Below are 21,882 nucleotides of genomic sequence, written 5' to 3'. Positions count from 1 at the left end.
CCACGTACCCTTTAGGGAGCAACAAGCCCCCAAGCAGCACATGGGAGGCTGTGCTGAAGAGCTGGTGCAGGAAAAACAGCCGCCGGGTCTCTATGGCCTGGAGATTCTACCTGCGCATGTCTTTAGGAGGGGGCACCTGCAGCAAAATTATTTTTTCTGGTTTATAGTGGATCAAAAAAGCCTTTGCTTTACAAAAAGTGACTTCGCTTTGCAAAGGGAAATTCAAATGTATAGAAGAAACATTTGGCTGGGGGCTTACTGCACTGGAGCCTGTGGGTGCCCTGGGCTGAACACGTGTCGCTAGTAGCTGGGAAATTTTTTTGTGTGTGGGAAGCATGTTGGTGTGGAAGTGCTAGCTTATTTTGCGGGGCAAAGGGCCGATCTTTGAAATTGAATGGTTCCCGTGCATGGGGGTTTCCCTGACCTGACCCCCGTGCGTAGGGTAATGTGTGTGCGTGTGTGTGTGCCCCGGGTCCCCGTGCAAGGGGTAAAATGTTTGCCCCGGGTCCCCGTGCACGGCTGGAGCGTTGCACGTCCCTCCCCTTGGCTCCCCGCAGCCCGGTCCTCCCGGCCGGCAGGCGGCGCCCTCGCCCGGCGCGGCTGAGGCACGTGCGGCGCCGCCGCTTCCTCCCCGCGTGCAGGGGGCGCCCTCGCCCAGCGCGGCCCGGCGGCCCCTCCTGGCGGAAGCGGAAGCGGCTCGGCTGGGCTCGGCAGCATCGCCGCTGCGGAGCGCCGTGAGTACCGGGGTGGGTGAGGACCCTCCTGGGGCCCGGGGTTCCCGGTGGAGGTGGGTCTTGCGGGAGCGGGGCCGCCGCCTCCGTCCTGGAAGGAGCTGCTGGGACCCCGTGGGGTGAGGGTGGGCGTGGGGGTTGCCCGGGGGCGGCCTGGCTTTCCGCCCCCGGCCAGGCCTGCCCGCTGCTACAGGCGGTGGAGGGCCCCTCCCGGGATCAGACCTCGGCGGCAAGGGCAGGCCCGTGGCCGTTCACCCCGCTCAGGCCCGACCTGCGCCTCTGGCGTGCCCTGCGGGTGTACGAGGTGTCCTACGTTGTAGTGCTTCGCACCCTGAGCGAGCGATGGGGCGGGCTCTCATTGTTGGCTGCGGGAAGGTGGAAATGAAATGCTTCACCTAGCAGAAGGTGGCTGCAGTTGAGATCCCGCAGTGATCTCCTGAGGGGCAGATCCTCGCGTTACCCTGGGTTAACATCAGGATGTTCTCGTTTGCTCGTTAAAGTCTACGCCTCTCGGATTTTATCTTTTATTGGGAGGGAAGTTTGAGAGGTAGGTCATGTTAAGACATACCAGTATCTGGGTATAGGTGGGGAAAGGAGATTTTTCTTTGTTGGAATCCTGCAAATTAAATAAGAGTTTTGCGATGGGGATTTGAAGTCTCATTCTCAGTTTCTAATGCTGTCTGAACAGAGCACTGTTTTGTGTATGTGTTTGGACTCTCCTTCTAGTTTTACAGGGACGTTTCATTTCTGCTGTATTTTTGTGTTGTAAATAGCTTGGACGAAAGAAAGCCTGTGTTTGTATTGTCAAAGATGGAACCAAACACTTAATCCAGACATGCTCTGCTTTGCTTTTAGCAGTTTTTGTTGAACTGGGTTTGGTCCAGAGGTGTAGGTCGTCTGTTTTTCACTCATCTGTGATGAGATCTGTCAGCTGCAGGAGAGCTAGTCTGTCAGGGAGCTTTGTCTCAGGCGGCACAGCTGCCAGAGCCCGTGCCTCAAGATCTGGTGGTCCTTTAGTACCTGTTTGCTCAATGGGAATGCTTTACTTAGTCTGCATAAGTGTTTCTGTCAGGCTCAAGCCACCAGGTTCAACCCTAGCAGTGTGCAGAACAATTGTGAAGTATTTCCATTCTATATATAGAAAGAACCCTCCGTTTGAGACTTGACAATCCTTATGCCTTGGTCTCCCAGGTAATGATCTCTGCGGTGGGATTTTATAGTTGGATGCTTTTGAACCTGTCCTCAGATCTGGGATTTACAGTAGAAGGGCTTGGTTTCCTCTTGCCAGACATCTGGGCTGTTAATTCCAGCTCAGATATACTTTGTAGACTATACAGCTGACTGCAGGAAGAGATATCTGCTAAATTAACAACCTGTTCAGAAGGATAAGACTTATCCTGCAGATAAACCTATTTAGAAAATGCTTTTTTCACTGTATCCCCTTTCTTCTGGTATCGCCTCATGCTTCTGGAAGAGTCTTATCCGTACAGTATTTGTAATTATATCCCTGCAATATAAATCCCTGATATATAATCCCTGATATAATAATGATGATCGTTGCTAGACCCTTCCAAGCTTTGTTTGAAAAGAGATGCAAACAAACCCAAGAAATTATAGGAGAATAATGGGAATGTGGGCATGCAGTTGCCTGGGCTCATGATGTATGTATGGCTTGGTGGTTCCAAATCAACTACTAATGTTGTTTCTCCTAAGCAGCTGGTTGTTCCAGGTCGTGCTACAGTCCTAATCATCCCCTGTTGTGGTATCGGTGTAGCAAGATGACATTTGTACAGTTCACGCGGAGGAAGGAGCAGATAGGAGCTTAATGGGAGGAATTTATCCACTTCGTGAACTAAGTAGTTGGTATATGGGGGTGTGGGAAATGCAAATAGCAATAAATCTGTGTGGCTCTATGAAGTTTTTATTCCCATTCTGAAAGGATGAGTGACGGCAGCCTGTGTTCCACAGCAGAAATCTCTTTCCTAGTCCTCTTCATTCTGCTGTGGGTTCCCCGCCCCCGCCATGAAATGGTGATTTTCTTATAGCGCTTTTGCTGTGGTGTGTTTTGGGAGTCTGAAGTGAATGTTTGCTGGGCTGCTGAAAGGCAATGCTGAACCTCTGCTATTCTGTTCTTCCAGAAACATGCAACATGGCAGCAGCCATGGAAACTGAACAGCCGGGCCTTGAAATCTTTGAAACTGCGGGCTGCGAGGAGCAGGTCCAGAGAGAGGAGCAGCCAAAACTGGAACCTTTCTATGTAGAGAGACATTCATGGAGCCAGCTTCGAAAACTGCTCACAGATACGCGAAAGTATCATGGATACATGATGGCAAAAGCCCCGCATGACTTCACGTTTGTGAAGAAAAATGATCCTGAAGGACCTCATTCCGATAGGATCTACTATCTGGGTAAGCTTGCTGCGACAGCCTGTCTCTTGATTAAACAGTCACTGCAGAGGCTGTTTGGGTTTGACTGTTCTTGAGAGCTGGATGTTTCTGGTGATTAAAATGGATTTCAGGGCAGATTGGCTGGTCAAATGTCGTGTTTGTGATGGTAATGTCTCATTAGAACTTGCAATTTAATCTCTCACAGAAATGGTGTAGTTGGAGGTAACCCATTAGGCCTGTTGGAGCTGGAAGAGGACAGTGAAGTGTCCTTTGGGGCATGTTCACTAGCTGGGAGGACGGGTTACGCCTGTTCGGTCTGTTTTCTCTCACTGCCAAGTATGAGATCCCCTCTCCAAAAACTGTGTAGGTTTGATCTCCTTTCTCTTAATTAGGATTAGTGAGTAGAACCTTGTTGTCCTTCAAAGTTCCCTTCCAAAGCAGATTATAAGTGTAATTTTGGAATTCCTTTGTGTCTCAGCTACTGATGGAGTAGGTTTTCCAGGGATCTTGTGGGGAATAAATAGCAGTGTAGGGCAGGGGAAGAGTAACTATTTTCCTCAACATTTTTGGTCTTGATAATGGAAAACTTAATGTAATTTATTGTTCTTGGCCTTATTGTTGTCACTTCTGCATTGTTTCACCAATTAGTGTTCCCTTGATATGTCTGCATTTCTAAATTGCAGCTGTGCTTGCAGTGATTTGGCACTGTAAATTATACAGTGAGCAACTTTCTGAGTGGCTTTTTGGAGCAGGCCTTACGGCAGAGGAATGCTTTTGTCCAAAGCTACACTAGCTGAACATAAGTCCATGAAACACTGAGTTGAGGGAGAAGCAATGGCTAGAGCAAGGGCTGAGGAGCCAGAACCATGTTCTAGCCCCGTTGCGTGCTGCTTAGGCTAGTTGCTTAAGCTCTGATTTGTGATTCACAGAGTCTTTGTATGTGCTGTGCAGTGACATAGAAAGCTGCTGATCTGTCTCCTTTTTCCCCTTTTCAAAGGATGGGGGTCATAACCCTTGGATGATGCTGAGTTCAAACACATTGAGGGTGGGTTAAGGCTGAGCTCTGCCTTCCTGCAGGCCACTTCCTGAGCTATAGATCAGACTTGGCCTTCCCCGGGGCACATCTGGCTCCCTTTGGGCCAATCCCCATGTGCCTTGGCAGGAGCTTTCAGAAATCTAAATAGCACTGAGGGAGAGGAGCAGGAAAGGAACTTTCAAACCTTCCTAAAGATGCATTATCTTTCAAACACAAGCTGCATCATGGTGTGTTCTAGCCAGGGGAATTAGCAGAAAGGCCCTCCTTGATTTTAAAAGCTTATAAAATAAAAGGGCCCCCAGCCTTCAAGAAGACACACATATGCTTCAGGCATCATGCAGTAAGCCTGGGTGTAGTTCCTTGTTCTCTGCCTTCTCTGTGACCTGTGTTTCTGTGAAGCAGGGAATTCCCAGAGCAAGGCTGCAGCGCAGAGACCATAAGTACTTTGTCTGGTAGGAAGGGCCCGTGAAAACTGTTCCTGGGCATCCTTTGAGAGTATTTGGATTAATAACAGAAAGCTAACATACTTTTTTTTTTTTTTTTCTCTCCACGCTTTCACAATAGCAATGTCTGGCGAGAACAGGGAGAATACGCTCTTCTACTCTGAAATTCCCAAAACTATAAACAAAGCTGCTGTCCTGTTGCTTTCCTGGAAACCTCTTTTGGATCTTTTTCCGGTGGGTCCTGATTTCCTTCTTGCTTCTTGGAAGCGTGGCATGTACACGGACTTGGGGGTTGCACCTATAAGCCGTTGTTAAATTTTGGAGTTTATTGTCTCAGATATTTTAAGATTCTCCTTGTACTTGGCTAACTGCAGCCATCTCTAAAACAAGCACAGCGTTCTCACCAGTGTTTGGAGTTACAGCCCTTGTACGCCATAACAGCTGTGCGCTGGATGATTCTTCCTTTGCCGGCAGAGATTGCAAGTGCTAATATGCAGCGGTTTCTCTGCTGTGAGATGCTGGGGATTGTTGAGGGAGCCTGTAGTCTCTGATAATCACTGTCTTGCAGGGGGAAGTGCTGAGTCCCCCAGAGCATCAGTCAGTGGCTTCATGACTCATGCTAGAGCAAAGGATTCTTTTCCCACTCACTGGGGTGTGTATCCCTTTTCACCTCTGCACATTGCAAGCCTGCATCAGTCCCATCCCAGACACTGTGACAGGCTGGAGGAGGTGGGACAAACCCCGTGTGGAATTAGGTGTATTTTGCCCTGTGTTATTTCCTGAGGCTGTCAGCCAGACGCAGGATTCATGCTGTGTTCTCCTCCCACCTGACCAGTCACTGCGTATCTTTGCGAAAGTTTGCAAAAACTCTCCTGCTCATTCTAGAAATAACAGACCTTCGGTCTGATCTTTCTTAGACCAGTGAATATTGGAAATGGTGCTGGCCTTGCTATGGGAAGGGCGGCTATCTGGTTTACAGCTGTGTGGGGTCTGATCATGGCCTGCACCTACAAGTGCTGATGGCAGAGGCACAAGCAGGAGCGAGCTTGTAGCTGCCAGCACGAGTCTGGAGGAGGAAGATGTCAGCACAGCCATCTGCTGCTGAAAGCTTGGCATGTAGAGACGCTCTGACAGTATAGTAGGACGTGCAGAGCAGAGGTGTTGATTGTGCTTCTCTGCCTGTATTCAGGCCATCCTGGACTATGGGATGTACTCTCGTGAAGAGGAGTTGCTACGGGAGAGGAAGCGAATTGGCACCATTGGGATTGCCTCTTACGATTACCACCGAGAAAGTGGCACCTTTCTGTTTCAGGCGGGGAGTGGAATTTATCATGTAAAAGACGGAGGCCCTCATGGATTCACTGTGAGTTTACTCATCTCCTGTCTCACTGCAGTACTTCTTTGCTCTGGCTAGAAGCTCCTTTGGCTTGGAGTGAAAGCAAAAGGACGTGATCATTAGTTATTGTTGCATTAACATGGCAGGTAGCCTTGAGAACCCTTGAAATGTGGAGGAGTCCTCCGTAGAGCTGCATTTGCATGGTTGTAGAGACTCGGGTGGGGAATTACCAGACATGGTGGTAACAGTGACAGCAGGACAGAACACCTGATCTCTTTTCTTTTTCTTTAGCGATGGCAATAAAAAGCAACACAAAGGCTATATGCTCTTTCATGTAGTCAGAAGTGACATCAGAGGCAACTTTTGTTCCCAAGCTGTGGTTTAGAGGTCACCGTTCAGCAGTCAGTGCTGTATATGTTACAAGATTGGCTGTTTAACTTGCAAAACAAGCAGCCTTTACTCTGCTGGTGCTGAAATTTGACTTCAAAGCTGAAATAATTTCTTATTATCGTAACAGATGCTTGATGTCTGTCTAACCCTGCTGTCAGGGGGAATTTACTGTACCCTGAGATGCTTTTGGAGGACAAGATTGTATGTTCTGCCAACCCCCTTTTTAGGGTGCTGTTTTTAAGAGTGTGCCAGGCTTCTCTAGGCAAGCTGTCTTCTGATTTGTGGCTAATCCTCAGCACTGGTGAAAGAGGCCCTGGTGGGATCTGTGTAATCATGGTAGAAGCACAAGTTTCCCTATAAAATAACTGCATAGTTTTTTTCTGTGTTTAAAATTCCTCTGTAAACCTGTGCATTTGAAGTCAGTGTCCACATTACTGTGCTTTTAGAGACCTTCTGATAATCCAGGTTAGTTTATGTAAGTGTCTGTGTGTTATCATTGCCTACTATGCTTTTTTTCTTTTTTTCTTTCAAACAGCAACAGCCTTTAAGACCTATTCTGGTAGAGACCAGTTGTCCAAATATCCGGATGGATCCCAAGCTTTGTCCAGCTGATCCAAATTGGATTGCATTTATCCATAGCAATGACATCTGGATATCTAATATAGAAACCAGAGAAGAAAGGAGGCTAACATTTGTGCACAATGGTAATGCATCCTGAATCAAAGTATCTGCATCTCCTTTGCACTTGTTCTTGCTAGATTAAATTAAGCAATGGAACTAGGGGTTCTTCTGAAATCTGGGGGAGTGACCACCTTGTGTGTCACGTTCTACATGTTTCCTCTAGTGCAGATCTTGTGGGATGATTCTTCTCCCTGCACTGTGGAATGTGGCAGAATGAGTTATTTGTTGAATGCATATGGAAGGGCTCTTCGCCTGAAACACAGAACATTCCTTTTTACTGGAACAGCCTTTTTTGTGTGTTCCACCTGTGGGTGGAATAGAACTGGAGGAAAGTTTCTGTCAGTGAAATCAGGCTGCAGGGCCTTTTAGAAACAGTATAGACAGTTTCTGAATAGCATTGTGGCTTCTGCTGGCCCCTCATACTCGGTAACTTGGGTCCTTGCTTCTTACTCTCTCCAGCTCTGTTTTAGACATGTGTCACGGAGGAAGGAAAATTGAAAATTGTGGATAAAAGGCTTTTCAGAAGTGGATTGCGTTCTGTATTTAAATCATAACTTTGTATTTAAACTGTATCATTTAAATTCTAGTTAAATTAAAATTTCTGACACTTTATAATAATGCTTTAGCTTATTTAAATGTTAAATATTAAAACATTATGTAAGTACATTAAAAATAAACTGTAGCAATGACTCCTTCTCAGATGATAATTATTTATGAAGCGCTGCTAAGTTACCTCCAGGGTAACAGGAAAAATATTGAAGGCCTATGGATATGTCAGCATGTTGAGATGTTATGTAAGTCTGTTACTTTTGGTTGGTACAGTGAATGAAATACTGATGCTTTCAGTTTTCTGAATGTTGGTAGTTTCAGTTGTTCAGAAAGGTTTGGTTTGGGGTTTTTTTTTCTTTGTTTTCCTTAAAAATTGTGTTTCCAATTCAGTGAGCTCAGTTAGAGAGAACATTTTCTTTTTTTTTGACTAGTACATAGAAAATTGAGAGACTATTTGGGTAGGAGTAAGAAGGGAGTATGGCTTTCTTTTCCTAAAAGAAGCTGCCATGTCAGAGAGGATTAGATCCTCTCTAAATAAATGAACAGAGCAGGGTGGAAGCAGAAAACAAATCTGATGAGAAGTCAGATTTATTATCATGTAATTGTTCCCTGGGTATGAACTTGGGCCATGTTTGGGATAATGCAGAACTAGTTAGGTTCTGCAGTACCTGATGAACTAATTCTTCTGTGTCTTATTTTAGAACTGGCCAATGTTGAAGAGGATCCAAAATCTGCTGGCGTGGCTACTTTTGTGCTGCAGGAGGAGTTTGACAGATACACTGGCTACTGGTGGAGCCCAAAGGCACAGCCAAGTAAGTGTGGTGAATCCAGCATGCCTGACAGGCATGTGGTGGCACCCCTGCTGTGCTGTCCAGTGCAGAGTTATTTTTCTCTGTTACTTGTCTTTATGCAAGATAAGAACCTTATACTCATAGCTCCTTTTGAACTATCTGCAGCAGTGGGCATGTTACAGTGGCCTAGTGAGCACGTTATTGGAGGAAGAGGCTTTCCTTTTCACAGCGATGGTAGGAGTTGTAAGATTCTCAGAGTGTTCTGCTTAATGAAACATGAATCACAGACTTTGTTGGATTTTTATTCATCCTTCCAACCAGCTTGTGCTCCTGTGAGAATGTTGATGACTGCAATAACTGATATTAAGAGCTGTTCTGACCAGGAAATGTTAATTCATTTACAGCACTGGATGGAGGTAAAGTTCTTCGAATTCTTTATGAAGAAAATGATGAGTCAGAGGTGGAAATTATTCATGTCACATCGCCTATGCTGGAGACAAGAAGAACAGATTCCTTCCGGTACCCCAAAACTGGTGAGACCCTTACATCTCTGTTTCTGGGAGACACGTATTTTATTCCATGTGCCTGACAGCAGTGACTCTCCTAGCCTGGAGCAGGGGGTTGTTGGAGAGGTGTTGAGTCATCTTTGAATTGGTGTCCAGGTGGTGGAAATGTGTTTGGGGAAACTGCTGCTGTGGAGGTTAGATTAGTCACTGGTGACGATGCTGATATTCCAACCATATGATTTCTAAGAGCTCCGAGTCTGGTGTCTCAGGAGTTGGTGGAAACCCTATCTGATTGTCACTGTTTTGGAGCTGCTGTCTCAGATCCGGACAGATCTGAGTTGTTGAGGAGTTGATTCTCATTACAGCCCTGTGTCTCTGAGGGAATAGCTGCAGAATTATGGCTTTTTGATTTTTCTGGGGGGAGGGTTTCTGTATAGCTGCTGGCAGTGCCCTGACAGTTCAAGTTCTGAAGGACTCTGGTCTCTGTGATTGCTCCTGGACTTTGAACAACAAACTCGGCATGCTTACAGCCTGTTGTCATATTTTCAAACAGTAAATGATCTGGAGGCTTCAGCAGTAAAGGGTGAGGGCAGGCTTGCAGCATATTAAGTGGAATGGTCTTGGAAGCAGGGAGGTGGGACTTTAGTAGAGCTGCTGAGGGTTGATTTACTGTCAGGTGAATGGGCCAAGTTTGAACAGTTCAGCCCTCGTTCTTCTGAGACTTCCCTGCTTTTACAGCAGGGTGTGTTGCTCACAGATAACATTCTCTTTCCTCATACCTGTAATCTTCCTTTTTTGGAGAAGTATCTTCTCTTTGGCTGACCTTCTGAAGCTGTAGAATTCATTCAGATCTTGCAGATTCCCTGATCCACTGGGAAGAGTTTTCTGCTTATCATTATTTCTTGTTTCAAGGAGGAAGAAATGCTCAGTGTTAGCCTGGGAAGCGAGAGACGACTCCTGATGTTTTTTCAGCACATGTATACACTCAGATTTTTGAAAGTATTTTGTCATAGCTCTGCTCAATGCTAAGTTTCAGCAGTTCAGGAAAATGAGCCAACCAAAGTCCAAATTCCTTTTAAAAAACTTTTGAAATCTAGGTTTTAATCTCTGGGCCTCAGTTTCTGAGCTGCAGGGGCAATAGCCCTTTTCTGTGGGTTATGAGGGCAAAGCTTGAGGTAGTGGAGAAAATTCTTCCCAGGGAGAAGATAGGTACTTAAACAGGCTGGCACTGTGGCGCAAGGCAAGTTGTTTCACTTCAGTGCCGCAGTTTTTTGGTGTAAACCAGGTTAATGAAGTGGGAGTACTTCACAGGAGCATTGAGAATATTCAGAGTACATGGAATTTGCCACAGGTGGCTTCTTGTGGATCAGCTGGCAGTGGCTTTATTCTTTAGCCCCTCTTTTCTTGCTGTGGAGCACACCCCAGCATTTAGCACTGCAGGTGCTGTACAGCAGGCTGAGTTGCTGCTTTGTGCAGACTTTGTGTAAAGACTTCACTTTAGATTTTCAGTGTTCAACACACATATGTAGCTTTATTATCTTAACTGCACTAGTCATGGTAATAGGTTTTTAAGTGTTTCATTTTCACAGATGCCTTTTAGCACTAGACCACTTTTCTATGTACCACCTTGAGAATAACAGCCAAACAGTAAACCAACGTTTACTTCGCTATTCTGATCACTCCTGAGCATTTACTTCCAAGTAATACATGCATTCTTTGACTGTGGGAGAGACGACTGACTGTGACAGTAGCATGGCTCTTGATCAGATCTGAATCTGCCTCATATTTGCAGTTTCATTTTTCCCTGTCTGGTTCTGTGCTGTCCCTAACATGTGCAAGTAGGCTATTTGATCAAAGAGCATTCTGCTGTTTGCCTTTTCCAGTTCTAGAACCACAGTTCATAACACCACAATAATCCACAGTTCAAGTCTGCCCTCTTGGAAGCAAACAATTGGTGCCTGACTGCTAACATCTGTTTTTATAGGTACAGCAAATCCAAAGGTCACTTTCAAGATATCTGAAGTGACAATCAATGCGGAAGGCAGAGTAAGTTCTATGTTCTTCTTGTTTTCCAAATAAATACAATTCCTGTGATTCTTATTTGGTAAAATTCATTTTCCAGTTCATTACAAATAAATTTTCTTGGTTGTGATAACTTAATGGCTTCTCTGGAGGCAGTGAACTTGGCTCATTCCCACGCAGATGCTTGGTGTCTGTGTGTGCAGCAGTATTTCTCAAGGCTATGCTTTCCTTCCCTACCACTGGTTTATGAGCTGAGCTGCAGAGCAGAATATTTTAGGTGTGGATGGTTAGACCTTCTTATGTGACAGATCTCTTGATTGGCTGCAGATATTGGGAAAATTTGATTGCAAAGACAACATATCACTTTACAAAAGTGTGAACATATAGAAAGAGATGAGCTTTGCTTTTGCCCCAGGATTTTTTAACTGGTGCAGAAATTTCCATAGTCCAGTCCAAGATCTTTGGACAGTTGGGAAATTAATCTTACCAAACAGATACAGTAACAGCCATATATTATTTGGATTCTCTCTACTCTTGAGCTACTTCAGCTATCAACAGTCACCTGCTGGGATAGTGATGCTGACATCAGCCAGCAAAGGCAGGGAAAGCCATCAGTACCCTTTGGGTACCACTGTGACTTGTTCCCGGTGCCAGCAGGGACAGACTGCAGAACTGCATATAATGAATTAGAACCACATTGATAACTGGATGCCATGCAGGATGTTCAACACCTACCGATGAAAACACCTTACAAAATAGCTCGGTACAAATCACCTCCCCTTTACATGGGAAAACTGAATGTTCAAGTGACTTGTCCGAGACAAACATGGATTTGTGGGCAGCATCCAGATTTCTCAAGTCCCAGCCCTGGCTGTGCTGGTAGTGTGCAGCTCTCCTGCTATGCTGGTGTCTGGCTACAGACAGGGTTGAATCCCCTGTGTTGCAAAGGCTGAACAATCTAAATTGCATGAGCTACACAGAAGAAGTCTTCTGTGTCCAGACTCTCATCGTGCATGAAAACTGGTTGTGGGGGTTCATCTCAGTGTCACTGAATTGCTGCTTTGTCAACAGATTGCAGATGTTGTGGATAAAGAGCTAGTTCAGCCGTTCGAGATCCTCTTTGAAGGAGTAGAGTACATTGCTAGAGCTGGGTGGACGCCAGAAGGAAAATAGTGCGTATGTTAATCCTGTCTCTGCTTAGAGGGTTTGGGGCAATACAGTTAGAAGCAGAATGTAGTGGTCTCTGTCTTCTTCAAGCTTAAGCCTGCTTTCATTTTTACATTGCTGCAAACTTGTTTGTGCAAAAGGGATGATTTTTCCAAAAACCAAAAGAACATCCTCCTTGTCTCTTTCTCTGGTACCTGGCCCTGCTGCTTTGGTATTGGGCACTCACAGCCTTTGATGTATGTGTCCTCTCAGCATCCCTGTGAGAGAGAGTGCAGTGCTATTATCCCCATTTTACAGATGGGGAACTGAAGCCCAGAGAGGCTAAGTGACTTGCCATGGTCACACAGGAAGTCTGTGGCTGAGGAGAGAAATGAGCCCAGGTCCCCCAGGCCCTAGGCTAGCACCCTAACCACTGGACCATCCTTGCTGACCAGACTTACTGATCAGAAAACCTGCTGTAAGTGCTACTTACATTTGCATGTCATTTTTAACCCTGTAGATGATGTAGTACAGTGTTTCTAACTCACCAGAAGCTTCTCTGAAAGGGTTTCTTACTGAAAAGGTTGTCAAGCACTGGAACAGGCTGCCTAGGGAAGTGGTTGAGTCACCATCCCTGGAGGTATTTAAAAGATGTGTAGATGTGGCACTTAGGGACATTGTTTAGTGATGGACTTGGCAGTGCTGGGTTAATGGTTGGACTCTATGATCTTAAAGGTCTTTTCCAACCTAAACAATGCTATGATTCTCCAGAGTTTTCCTTCTTCAGTTCTTGAATCTAAAGATGGCTTTCACCTTTTTAATTTATTTTTTTCCCCCAAAATGTGGAAGAAATGCAGGGACGCATTTGCTACATTATCTTGCTTTTTGTGGGATTACTGTTAGAGCTATGTGCAAAGCCATCAGCAGTATGGCAGGTCTGCTGCCAGTCCATTTAGGTGCCAGTATTATTCTCTGCCAGGGACAGATTTAAGACATTAGTGTTTTCACAAGTTTCCTGATATTTCAATTGAAATTTTTCTGCTTCATTATTCCCTCTGATTTTTCTCTTCTCTTTCTCCCTTAAAGCACAATTCAAATCTGGGAGAATAGAATTAATTAAACTTTTGAACCTGCAGTGCTTATGCAATATTGAAGTGAAATAGGTTCTTGTGTTATGGAAGAGATTTGTTTATGTGGGTGAAATTTTACACATGGCTTTGTGCTTGAACTGAAATTGAACATTCTTGAGTCCCTCAAAATGCCTAGTGTTAATGAGTTGAGATTTTCAGACCTGTCTAATACTCATGGTTGTGTGCTATTTCCTCTAATATCCGTCTCCTCAACAGCATCTGGTCCATCTTACTGGATCGCTCCCAAACTCGACTTCAGATAGTCTTGATCCCTCCTGCATTATTCATCCCCACAGAAGATGATGCAATGGAAAGACAGAAACTTATCGATGCTGTACCAGATTCGATTACACCTTTCATTATTTATGAAGAAACAACGGACATCTGGATAAATGTAAGAATTTGAATTTCAGCTTTCTCTGGCAGTTTTTTGTTCAAGACCCTATTTGTAGCACTTGAGCAACATTGGTGTTACTGTGCCACCTAGGAGAATGATCCCATTGTGCAAGTTCTGTTCATATTCTGTGCTTCCTGCCGTAAAAAAAACGGGTATGTAGAGAACAGAACAGAGAGATTTGGGATGTGAAAGCAGAGCTGCTTTGCTTGAGGCTGTGCCACGGTCAGACAGAGCTCAGAGCAGGGCCCAGGGCTCTGGTGTTCCAGGGCAACCCCCTGCCTGCAGTGTTACCCACCAATGCCCTCCACCTTCTTGGTGCCATTTGTTCACCAGCGGCAGTGCCAGCAGATGAAGTATTCTTCAGCTATCAAAGATGTATCTAGATGATATTGGGTGAACAAGTCCTGAGAGTCTGCTAACAGTCACTAAAAACCCTCCTTAACGACCTGTGGTCTGGTGAAATAGGTTTGTGTGTAATGTCCTTGGAGATGTGCTGTAGGGCCTGTGCTGTGAGGCCAGACATCGGTGTGCTAAGCTAATGCTGTAAAAATGACTGCTGTTCACACTTCTGTGGATAAAGATCGATGTCTCTAAAGTGATGCCCCATTGGAGGTGTGCCAGCGAGCAGAAAGGCCTGGGAACATCAATCACTGACCAGTAGTTGGATCTTTCAGCAGACAGCGTTTACACAAAGCCTTCCAGTGAATGGTCCCTACACAGGAAGCGCTTCCTCTGATACCATGTTTTCTCCTTAGCAATAGTGGGCATGGTTTCAGGATGGTGCAGTGAGTTTTCCTTTCTCCATTATTTTTACTAGCTGGAGTGGTTTTTGACTGGCAGCTCATACTGTGCAGATAAATGCTCCTGAGTCGCTAAAAAGGTTGTCCCTTGAAGCAAGAGTTGGCATCTTCATGAGTGGGAAGATGATGTCACCCTTCACTTGTGGGCTTCCAGACAGCATTGGACAGAGGAGGCCACTGCACTCTGGCTTCTCTGGGTGGCTCTCCTATGCTGTCTGCAGAGCTGGACCCACCTCTGTATCTAATCTAGAAAGGCAGGTGCAGAAACCCAAACTTAATTAGTTTGGTGGCCAGAAGCTAAGAGTTAGGCTAGCAAAACACCAGGAGCTGTGCAGCATATGTGGCTGCTGTCTGCAGACACCCCCTGGCTCGGCAGCATAACTGGCTTTCCCAGTACAGGACAGTGCTGCACCCTGCTAGCATGAACTGTGTTGTCAGTGTTGAGCCGTAAGAGGAACTTACTATGTGTGATTTCAGTGCCAAGGTACTTCTGATAACAATCCACTGCCCTGTCTCCACAGATCCATGATATCTTTTATGTTTTCCCTCAAACCCATGAAGATGAGATAGAGTTCATTTTTGCCTCTGAGTGTAAAACGGGTTTCCGGCACCTATACAAAGTCATCTCAGTTTTGAAGGAGAGCAAGTATAAACGGTCGTGTGGAGGCCTCCCTGCTCCAAGTAAGTGAAATTATTCTTTTGCTTTAATTGGGCATTTGCTGTCAACTGGAGGAAATAAATGTTCTTGCAGGTGGCAGGAATTACTGTCTTATTGGAAACTCCCGCTGTTGTCCAGGAAAGCACTTCACTGTATAGTCGTTCCTCTTGAAATTACACAGGGTTTGTTCTGTATTCAGCATGCCTTAGTTTTAACCCCAATTCTTCTTCACAGACCAGAGGGAAGTTTTAAAAAGTTTAAAAAATCAGATGGGGGAAACAAGGTCCCTGTGATGCCATGAAATGCACTTAGTTGGCTTTTCCCTGTCAATGTTGGGACTGTTTGTGCACTGGCTTTGCCAGAGGTTAATCATTATAGCAGTAACAAGGCTACCTCTGGTGTGCAGGGTCCGGTGTATCTAATAGGTGCGTGTTAGTTCAGGACTTGATTTTGCAAGTAAACCCAACATAGTCCCTGTCAGCCTTTACAAACAGATTGGTAGCAGAGGCGCTGACAGAGAGCATGGTTTGAACATGCTGTGAGAAAGTCCATGGAGTGCCTCCTGGTCTGAGTGGACCCACATGTTACTCCCTTTAAAATGAGTATGTGTGCTTGGCAGCAAAACCTATGATATGACAACTATTCAAAGAATTTCTCTCTGGTCTTAAAAACAATCATGGTATTGCTATATAGACAGAGATGTTAGTAGGAGAAAATTACCAGCAGCTGTTGCGAATGGGAATGCAGGAAGAGTCATTTCAAGCAAAAAATATGCAAGGACCATGTGCTTCTGAGTTGCAGTCAAGGGTTGGTCTTGCTCAGATGCGTGATATAGCTGTGTGCAAAGCTCCCAGAGGTTTTTTCCACAGCATGTATTCTTCAATTTACAGTTTCATGCTGTGATACTTAATTTACTTGGTGTGTGTTGAAGGCACTTACTGAGCTCTGCATGCACAAAAAATACACCTAATTTTACTAGAGGTCCTAGTTCCGTGCAGCTATTGTTGTGGGGTTTTTTTTCCCAGATAGCATTATATCCTGAGTTGATTAGATTTCTCTGAATGCATTTGACTTCTTTTTCTCCCCATATCTTCCTCATTCTAAGGGAAATGAAAAACCAGAGTTGTTCTGTTGCAAAATTCCCCATTTTTTGACACCCAAGATTCCCTTTGCACACCCATTTTTCAGTATGAAATCTCTGTTTCTGTGCAACTGACAAAATAGTTAAAAAAAAAAAAAAGAAAAAGAAAAGAAGTAAGCAAGCTGTCCAGGCCTTGGGTTGAATCCTGTGAATCCTTTAACATATATTTCACAGAGCATTAAATAGTACTAGCCCTAACATTTGTCTGGGGAGCTGGCAGAGGTCTCCTGCAGCTTGCTCTTGAATTTATTCTAGTAAAAAAGCTTGAAAGGAAGAAGTATTATTGTGACCACGTGTTTTGTAAAATGTAAAAATGTAAAATCTCTGTATGTTGGCTGTTCGCAGGTGACTTCAAGTGCCTCATCAAAGAGGAGACAGCGATTACCAGTGGGGAATGGGAAGTGCTTGGCAGACATGGATCCAATGTAAGTCTCTGCTCTTGCTGCACGGATACCCTGAAAGCAGCACACGCTGCAGGGAGATGAGCTCTGGGGCCTCACAAATCAGTACATGTCGCATTGGTGAGGCTCTGCTCCCTAAGAGTGGACCTTGCTGCTCCCTGGTATTGAGTTTGAGCATATGTGTCATATGTGGCGGGTTTTTTTGGTCTACGGTGTGCTTTCATCCTTCTCTACCTCGGGTATGGTATTCTGCACCAAAGGTGGTCGTTTTGGCAGTGTGGGAAAGCAACACAAGCGGCATTAGTTGGCATTGTTTTCTTGCGTGTTCCTGCATTGGATCCTTGTCAACAAGGAATTTTCCCCCTTAAGTTCAAGCCTTAAAGAGAAGGGAGCAAAGATAATGCAAGGCAGCAATGAGGAAGTTCCGTGTTTCATGAGCAGCAAGATGTTATGGTGGTGTCCAACTGCTGTCCTGGAATGAAGACAAACTGGTTGGAGGGATTAGCATAAATCCATTAGCCCTGTCTCTTTTTAGCCAGAACACACAGTGTTCTGTGAGCTTGCACAAGGAGGGAAGGAATGCTTCTTAAACTGCTGCTCTTCTGGCTCTGAGCTGGATGAATTCTTTGATCATTTGAAACAAACAGCAGTTCTAGGAGAACTGTTTGACTGGTCTGAACTTCATACACATCTTTGAATCCTTCCTGAACGGTAACTGGAAATGGGCTTAGGGAATGAGGTGTGTAGGTTGACCTGCCGAATCTGTTCTGCGCTCTGCTCAAAAAGAGGGGATTACTGAGGAGTATTTAACATAGCAGTGGTTTACAGTCAGCTGCTGCCTTGATTTCCATTGGTGGTTTTTATCATATGTGATTTAGGAAAGAGAAGAGTGGGGAGGTGACAAAGAATGGGGGACAGAGTTATTTAGCATAGTAGACAGTAGGGGAGAGTGGGAAGAGTAAAGGACCTACCTACGTAAGAGAGTTGAGCAACAAGTGCAAATCATAACCGACAGAGTTGTGGACAGTGAGAACAATCATTTATCTTATTCTTTGCAGATTGTTGGGCTGTAACTCATCTCTATGGAAGTGGGGCGGTGGGGGGAGACTTGGAGGTGGTAAAACTGGGTATTGTTTTGGAAAGAAACGATATTGAGGGATGTATTGTTTGTTTCATTTTTGACAGATCTATGTTGATGAAGCCAAAAAACTGGTGTACTTCCAAGGCACAAAAGACTCACCTTTAGAGCATCACTTGTACGTTGTTAACTACGAGAATCCTGGAGAAGTAAAGCGGCTGACAGAACGTGGTTACTCTCATGCCTGCTGTGTCAGCCAGGTACCTGTCTGCTTGTGAGGTCCTGTATAGGCAGGGCTGGCTGGCTGTGCTGCGGCTTATCACCAGTCTTGTCCTTCATCAGTCAGCAGACAAGGCTGTATTTGACTATAACTGTTTTATGTGCTCATATATGTTGTACAGTGAGTGCATAAACCTGCCCTGGAAACCAGATTTGACCTCCCTGTGCAGTTGCTCTTCAGCTCACTTCAGGCAAAAGGAGCCGGGATGAATTTTTTGAAACTGTTGGAGCCTGACACTTTTCACCTGAAGTGGGCTACAGAGCAATCACCAGAGGAGATGAGCCTGTGGCAGTGTTCAGAGGGGTTCCAGGCATCTGGAGCCGTGGCCTGTTCAGCTGGGAATGCTTTACCAAGAAGAGGATGTGTGGCAAGGTCCTTGTTCCACTGTGGGTTTTGCAGGTGTACTTTTGGCTTTGGAGTGTGAATAACAGTGTGCTAAGGACTGTAGCTTCTCGGAGTCTATCTGCTGTTCTCAGAAGTGCTCAGACTTCCAGGGTTAATTTGATCCATAAACATCTTCTGAAAGATCTAAATGCACAATGAAATGATCACTTTTTCTTGTGTCACTGCACCAGGGAGTTCAAGAAAATGTTTTTTTTCCCCCAAGGATTGTGACATGTTCATCAGCAAGTTCAGTAATCAGAAGAACCCACACTGTGTGTCGCTATACCGGCTGACAGGACCTGAAGATGATGCAGCACACAGGACAAAGGAATTCTGGGCTACCATTTTAGATTCAGCAGGTAACAGCATGGATGAGGAACTGGAAAAGGACAACCAGGATCACAAAATTAAAGATGTCCCAGGATATGTTTGTTTGAGATTTGCTGCTGTGGGTGACTAGACTTGTCTCTGAAACTCATGCTTGTGTGAGTTCTTGGAAGTACAGGAGTGACGTTTTCAGCTCAGCCACAAATGGGTATAAACTAGCCATGAAGGAATTTAGAGTGGAAATTACCAAGTTTCTGCTGCCAGAGTCAGTAGAAACTGTAGACAGCCAGTTTTTGCATTGGGGGAGAGGTTTAAGCATGTTCATTTACTCTGTGCTGTATGCCTGCTAATGAGCATGCTTTTGAGCTTCTGGGGAGGGGTGTACACTTCTTAGTTGTGTGCTGCTTCCTACTCATGTCTTTGTGAGACAGCTCTTGGGATTTTACTTTTTCATTGTGTTTCTGTTCCCTTTCATCTCTCCTTCCCTAAGGCATACTCCACATCCTGTGATTTCCATGTGTTAATGTAGTGAGTCCTCAGTGGGGTTAAGAAGGGATGGGATACCTGTAATGGCTGTGTCAGGGGAGAAGAGTTACTACTGTTCACAGGAGAGTAGGGATGGGGACGTGATGGGACTGAGAAAGCTTCCCTAGGACTGGGACATTCTCAGTCTCTGCCTGGTCCCAGCTACATCCACTGGAAAGCGTGGGAGAGCCCTGCTGGGATTGCAGCAAGATTGGTGATGGGTCAGGGCTGAAGCAGAGCTGCATTATTCATTCGTTCCCTTTTAAACTAGGCTCTCTGTTCCCTCCCATGGCAGGCCCTCTTCCTGATTACATTCCCCCAGAAGTGTTCTCCTTCGAGAGCTCCACGGGGTTTACGCTCTATGGGATGATGTACAAACCTCACAATCTGCAGCCTGGAAAGAAGTATCCCACTGTGCTCTTCATCTATGGAGGTCCTCAGGTGAGTGCAGCAGTGGGGTGGGCTCGCCAGGATCACTCCACTGCTCTCCTGTATGAAAGGTTCCTGCTCCGTGCTGAGCATAGCATGTAGCATTTTGCCTGTTCAGCGAGTAGCTGCTTGGCTGAGGGTGCTGTAAGTGGTTGTGATTTCCAGGTCATGGATCAGGCCACTGCCACTGATCTGAGAATAGGTATGAACTAGCAGAGCTGGAACTGGGAGAAAGGGGTGTGCAGATAGTCCTGTTCTATCTCCCCCTGCTCCACAGGGGCTCCTGTTCTTTGTTTCCACTTCCCCCATGTGTATGTGAGGGGAGCTCTGTGTTGGCACTGACCGTTACCAGTGTGTTTTTAGGAGAGCTTGCTTCCCAGTCATTCTTGTCCCACTGATAAACAGAAGGTGAGCCCCTTAGCTCTGCTTTGTTTCTCCCAACTCTGCTGTGCCTTGCTGTGGTCCAAGGCAGCTGGAGTGAGACTTGGTGAAGGGGAAGATTTTCTCCTGGGAAAGAACAGAGAGCGGAGAGCAGAGCTGGAGCTGTAGGCTTGGCGTTGGGTTGTGCAGTCAGCAGCCACTCCTCTTGTTCCATGGTGCCGCAGTGGACTTCAGCTCTTCATATCTGTGACACAGAATGGCTTATTGCAGGGGTAAGAGAGTTTATTTCATAGCAGACCACAAGCAGGGAGTAGGGATCTTGAAAACTTTACATTATAAAAATGTGTAAGACGTTTAAAGGAAGTTAAATATAAATAAAATCTGAAAGTGGATTAGGAGGTGACCTCTGGATTTCATTACGTGTGTGGTTGTGTCATTGCTGGTCTTCTATTCCAGGTACAGCTAGTGAACAATCGGTTTAAAGGCATCAAGTATTTCCGTCTGAATACTTTGGCCTCTTTGGGCTACGTTGTTGTTGTCATTGACAACAGGGGGTCCTGCCACCGAGGGCTGAAGTTTGAAGGAGCCTTTAAATACAAAATGGTAAGTGGAGCTCTGTGTCTGGCTCTTTGTTTTCAGCCAGAGACAGGTTTGAGTCCCAGTGTTACCTGAGCTGAAGCACTGATTTGGCGCAGATGCCTAGCATTGCCTGTGTGACCCTGTGGCGTGGGAACTACGTAGAGTTGTGCAGTGTGGATTTGAGGGTAGAAAGATGCTCAGTATGGGAAAGATATGGCATCGGGGTTTGAGGTTGCAAATCAGTTCCAGCCTGGCAGGCATAATGCAAGGTGGTTCTTAAGGGGGTCTCTGACACGCACCAGATATGCTTTGCTGCTCACGCGGAGCAGGATAGTTACATTCACAGCCTGGATTAATATTTAGGGCAGTTTCTGTGTCAGGCTGGAGAGGGTGAATGTGTTTTGGCCATGTGTACAGGCAGGGAGAGCCAGCGCCAGGGTCTCTGTTGGGAGTGGCATTTTCATGCACAGAGCCAGAACGCAGCCTTGCTTTTGTAACAGCAAAAAGTGAAAACACTGAAAATCTTACTTTTCCCCAAACAAGGAGACAAATGAAAAAAAGATAGTTAAGAGGTGGGTTAGCGTGAACTTACTGTCTTATGCGGGGAAAGGAGTCATCTTTTAGGAACATACTTAGCACTGTGAAGTGCTGGCCTGTGGCTGGGTGCTGCACAAACAGAAGCAGCCAACATCTGGAGATGGTTGCCTTTGGAAATCCTGAGAATGTAACTTTTGTCAGTAACCAACAAAATTTACCTTTTTCTCTCCCCTCCCAGGGACAGATAGAAATTGATGACCAAGTGGAAGGGCTGCAGTATCTAGCATCGCAGTATGACTTCATTGATTTGGATCGCGTTGGCATTCATGGCTGGTCCTATGGAGGCTACCTCTCTCTTATGGCTTTAATGCAGAGGTCAGATATCTTCAGGGTATGTCCATACATTGAGTACTTATTCTGATGGTGCAGACAGAATATTTCCATTAATCATATAACCTTCCATGGGTGTTCACAGCACAAAGACTTTTGAGCTTGCTCTGGACAAGTGAGGACACAGTGCTCTGGCTGTTTTCTTCAAGACCCTTCTATTTGGGTGACTTCAGTGAGAAGCTGCTTTTCTAGCAAACATTTCTTCCACAGCGTTTCTAATTAGGCTTCTAGGCTTTGGTTATTTTTTGATATTTCACAGACAACAAATCTGGGAATCTATTAACTTTTTTAAGCTAGTCCCTGCTAACAAGCACAGTACCAGCAGTCAATGGGTATCACAAGAGCAGTTATAAGGTACTGTGTGACCTTGGGCTGTCAGGATCCTTGGTTCTCCACTTGTGTTTCTGTGTGAAGCATGGTGATATGC

The 21,882-nt window shown here is 45.4% G+C and overlaps 1 protein-coding gene across 6 annotated transcripts in view; it reads left to right on the top strand.

Annotated features, from left to right (window-relative positions):
- Positions 1-650: 650 nt before the first annotated feature.
- The window catches only part of DPP8 (dipeptidyl peptidase 8), a 35,097-nt gene continuing 13,865 nt past the window's right edge, over positions 651-21,882 (top strand). The window contains exons 1-17 of one of the 6 annotated variants that reach the window (XM_056346350.1): positions 651-734; positions 2,870-3,139; positions 4,719-4,831; positions 5,787-5,960; positions 6,859-7,027; positions 8,255-8,365; positions 8,749-8,877; positions 10,835-10,896; positions 11,944-12,044; positions 13,365-13,542; positions 14,867-15,026; positions 16,490-16,569; positions 17,731-17,883; positions 18,511-18,646; positions 19,435-19,580; positions 20,406-20,552; positions 21,304-21,456. In XM_056346350.1, the coding sequence (XP_056202325.1) occupies positions 2,881-3,139; positions 4,719-4,831; positions 5,787-5,960; positions 6,859-7,027; positions 8,255-8,365; positions 8,749-8,877; positions 10,835-10,896; positions 11,944-12,044; positions 13,365-13,542; positions 14,867-15,026; positions 16,490-16,569; positions 17,731-17,883; positions 18,511-18,646; positions 19,435-19,580; positions 20,406-20,552; positions 21,304-21,456 (2,271 nt within the window). In that variant the 5' untranslated portion in view covers positions 651-734; positions 2,870-2,880. Of the gene's footprint in view, positions 788-1,259; positions 1,279-2,869; positions 3,140-4,718; positions 4,832-5,786; positions 5,961-6,858; positions 7,028-8,254; positions 8,366-8,748; positions 8,878-10,834; positions 10,897-11,943; positions 12,049-13,364; positions 13,543-14,866; positions 15,027-16,489; positions 16,570-17,730; positions 17,884-18,510; positions 18,647-19,434; positions 19,581-20,405; positions 20,553-21,303; positions 21,457-21,882 lie in introns of those variants that run through there. The other 5 variants (XM_056346352.1, XM_056346353.1, XM_056346355.1 and 2 more) reach the window with 5 other exon arrangements.

Source organism: Falco biarmicus, chromosome 7 (genome assembly GCF_023638135.1).
Source record: "Falco biarmicus isolate bFalBia1 chromosome 7, bFalBia1.pri, whole genome shotgun sequence".
In the NCBI taxonomy this organism is placed as follows: domain Eukaryota; kingdom Metazoa; phylum Chordata; class Aves; order Falconiformes; family Falconidae; genus Falco; species Falco biarmicus.
Note: the sequence above shows the minus strand (reverse complement) of the source record. Positions and strands in the feature narration are given on the sequence as shown.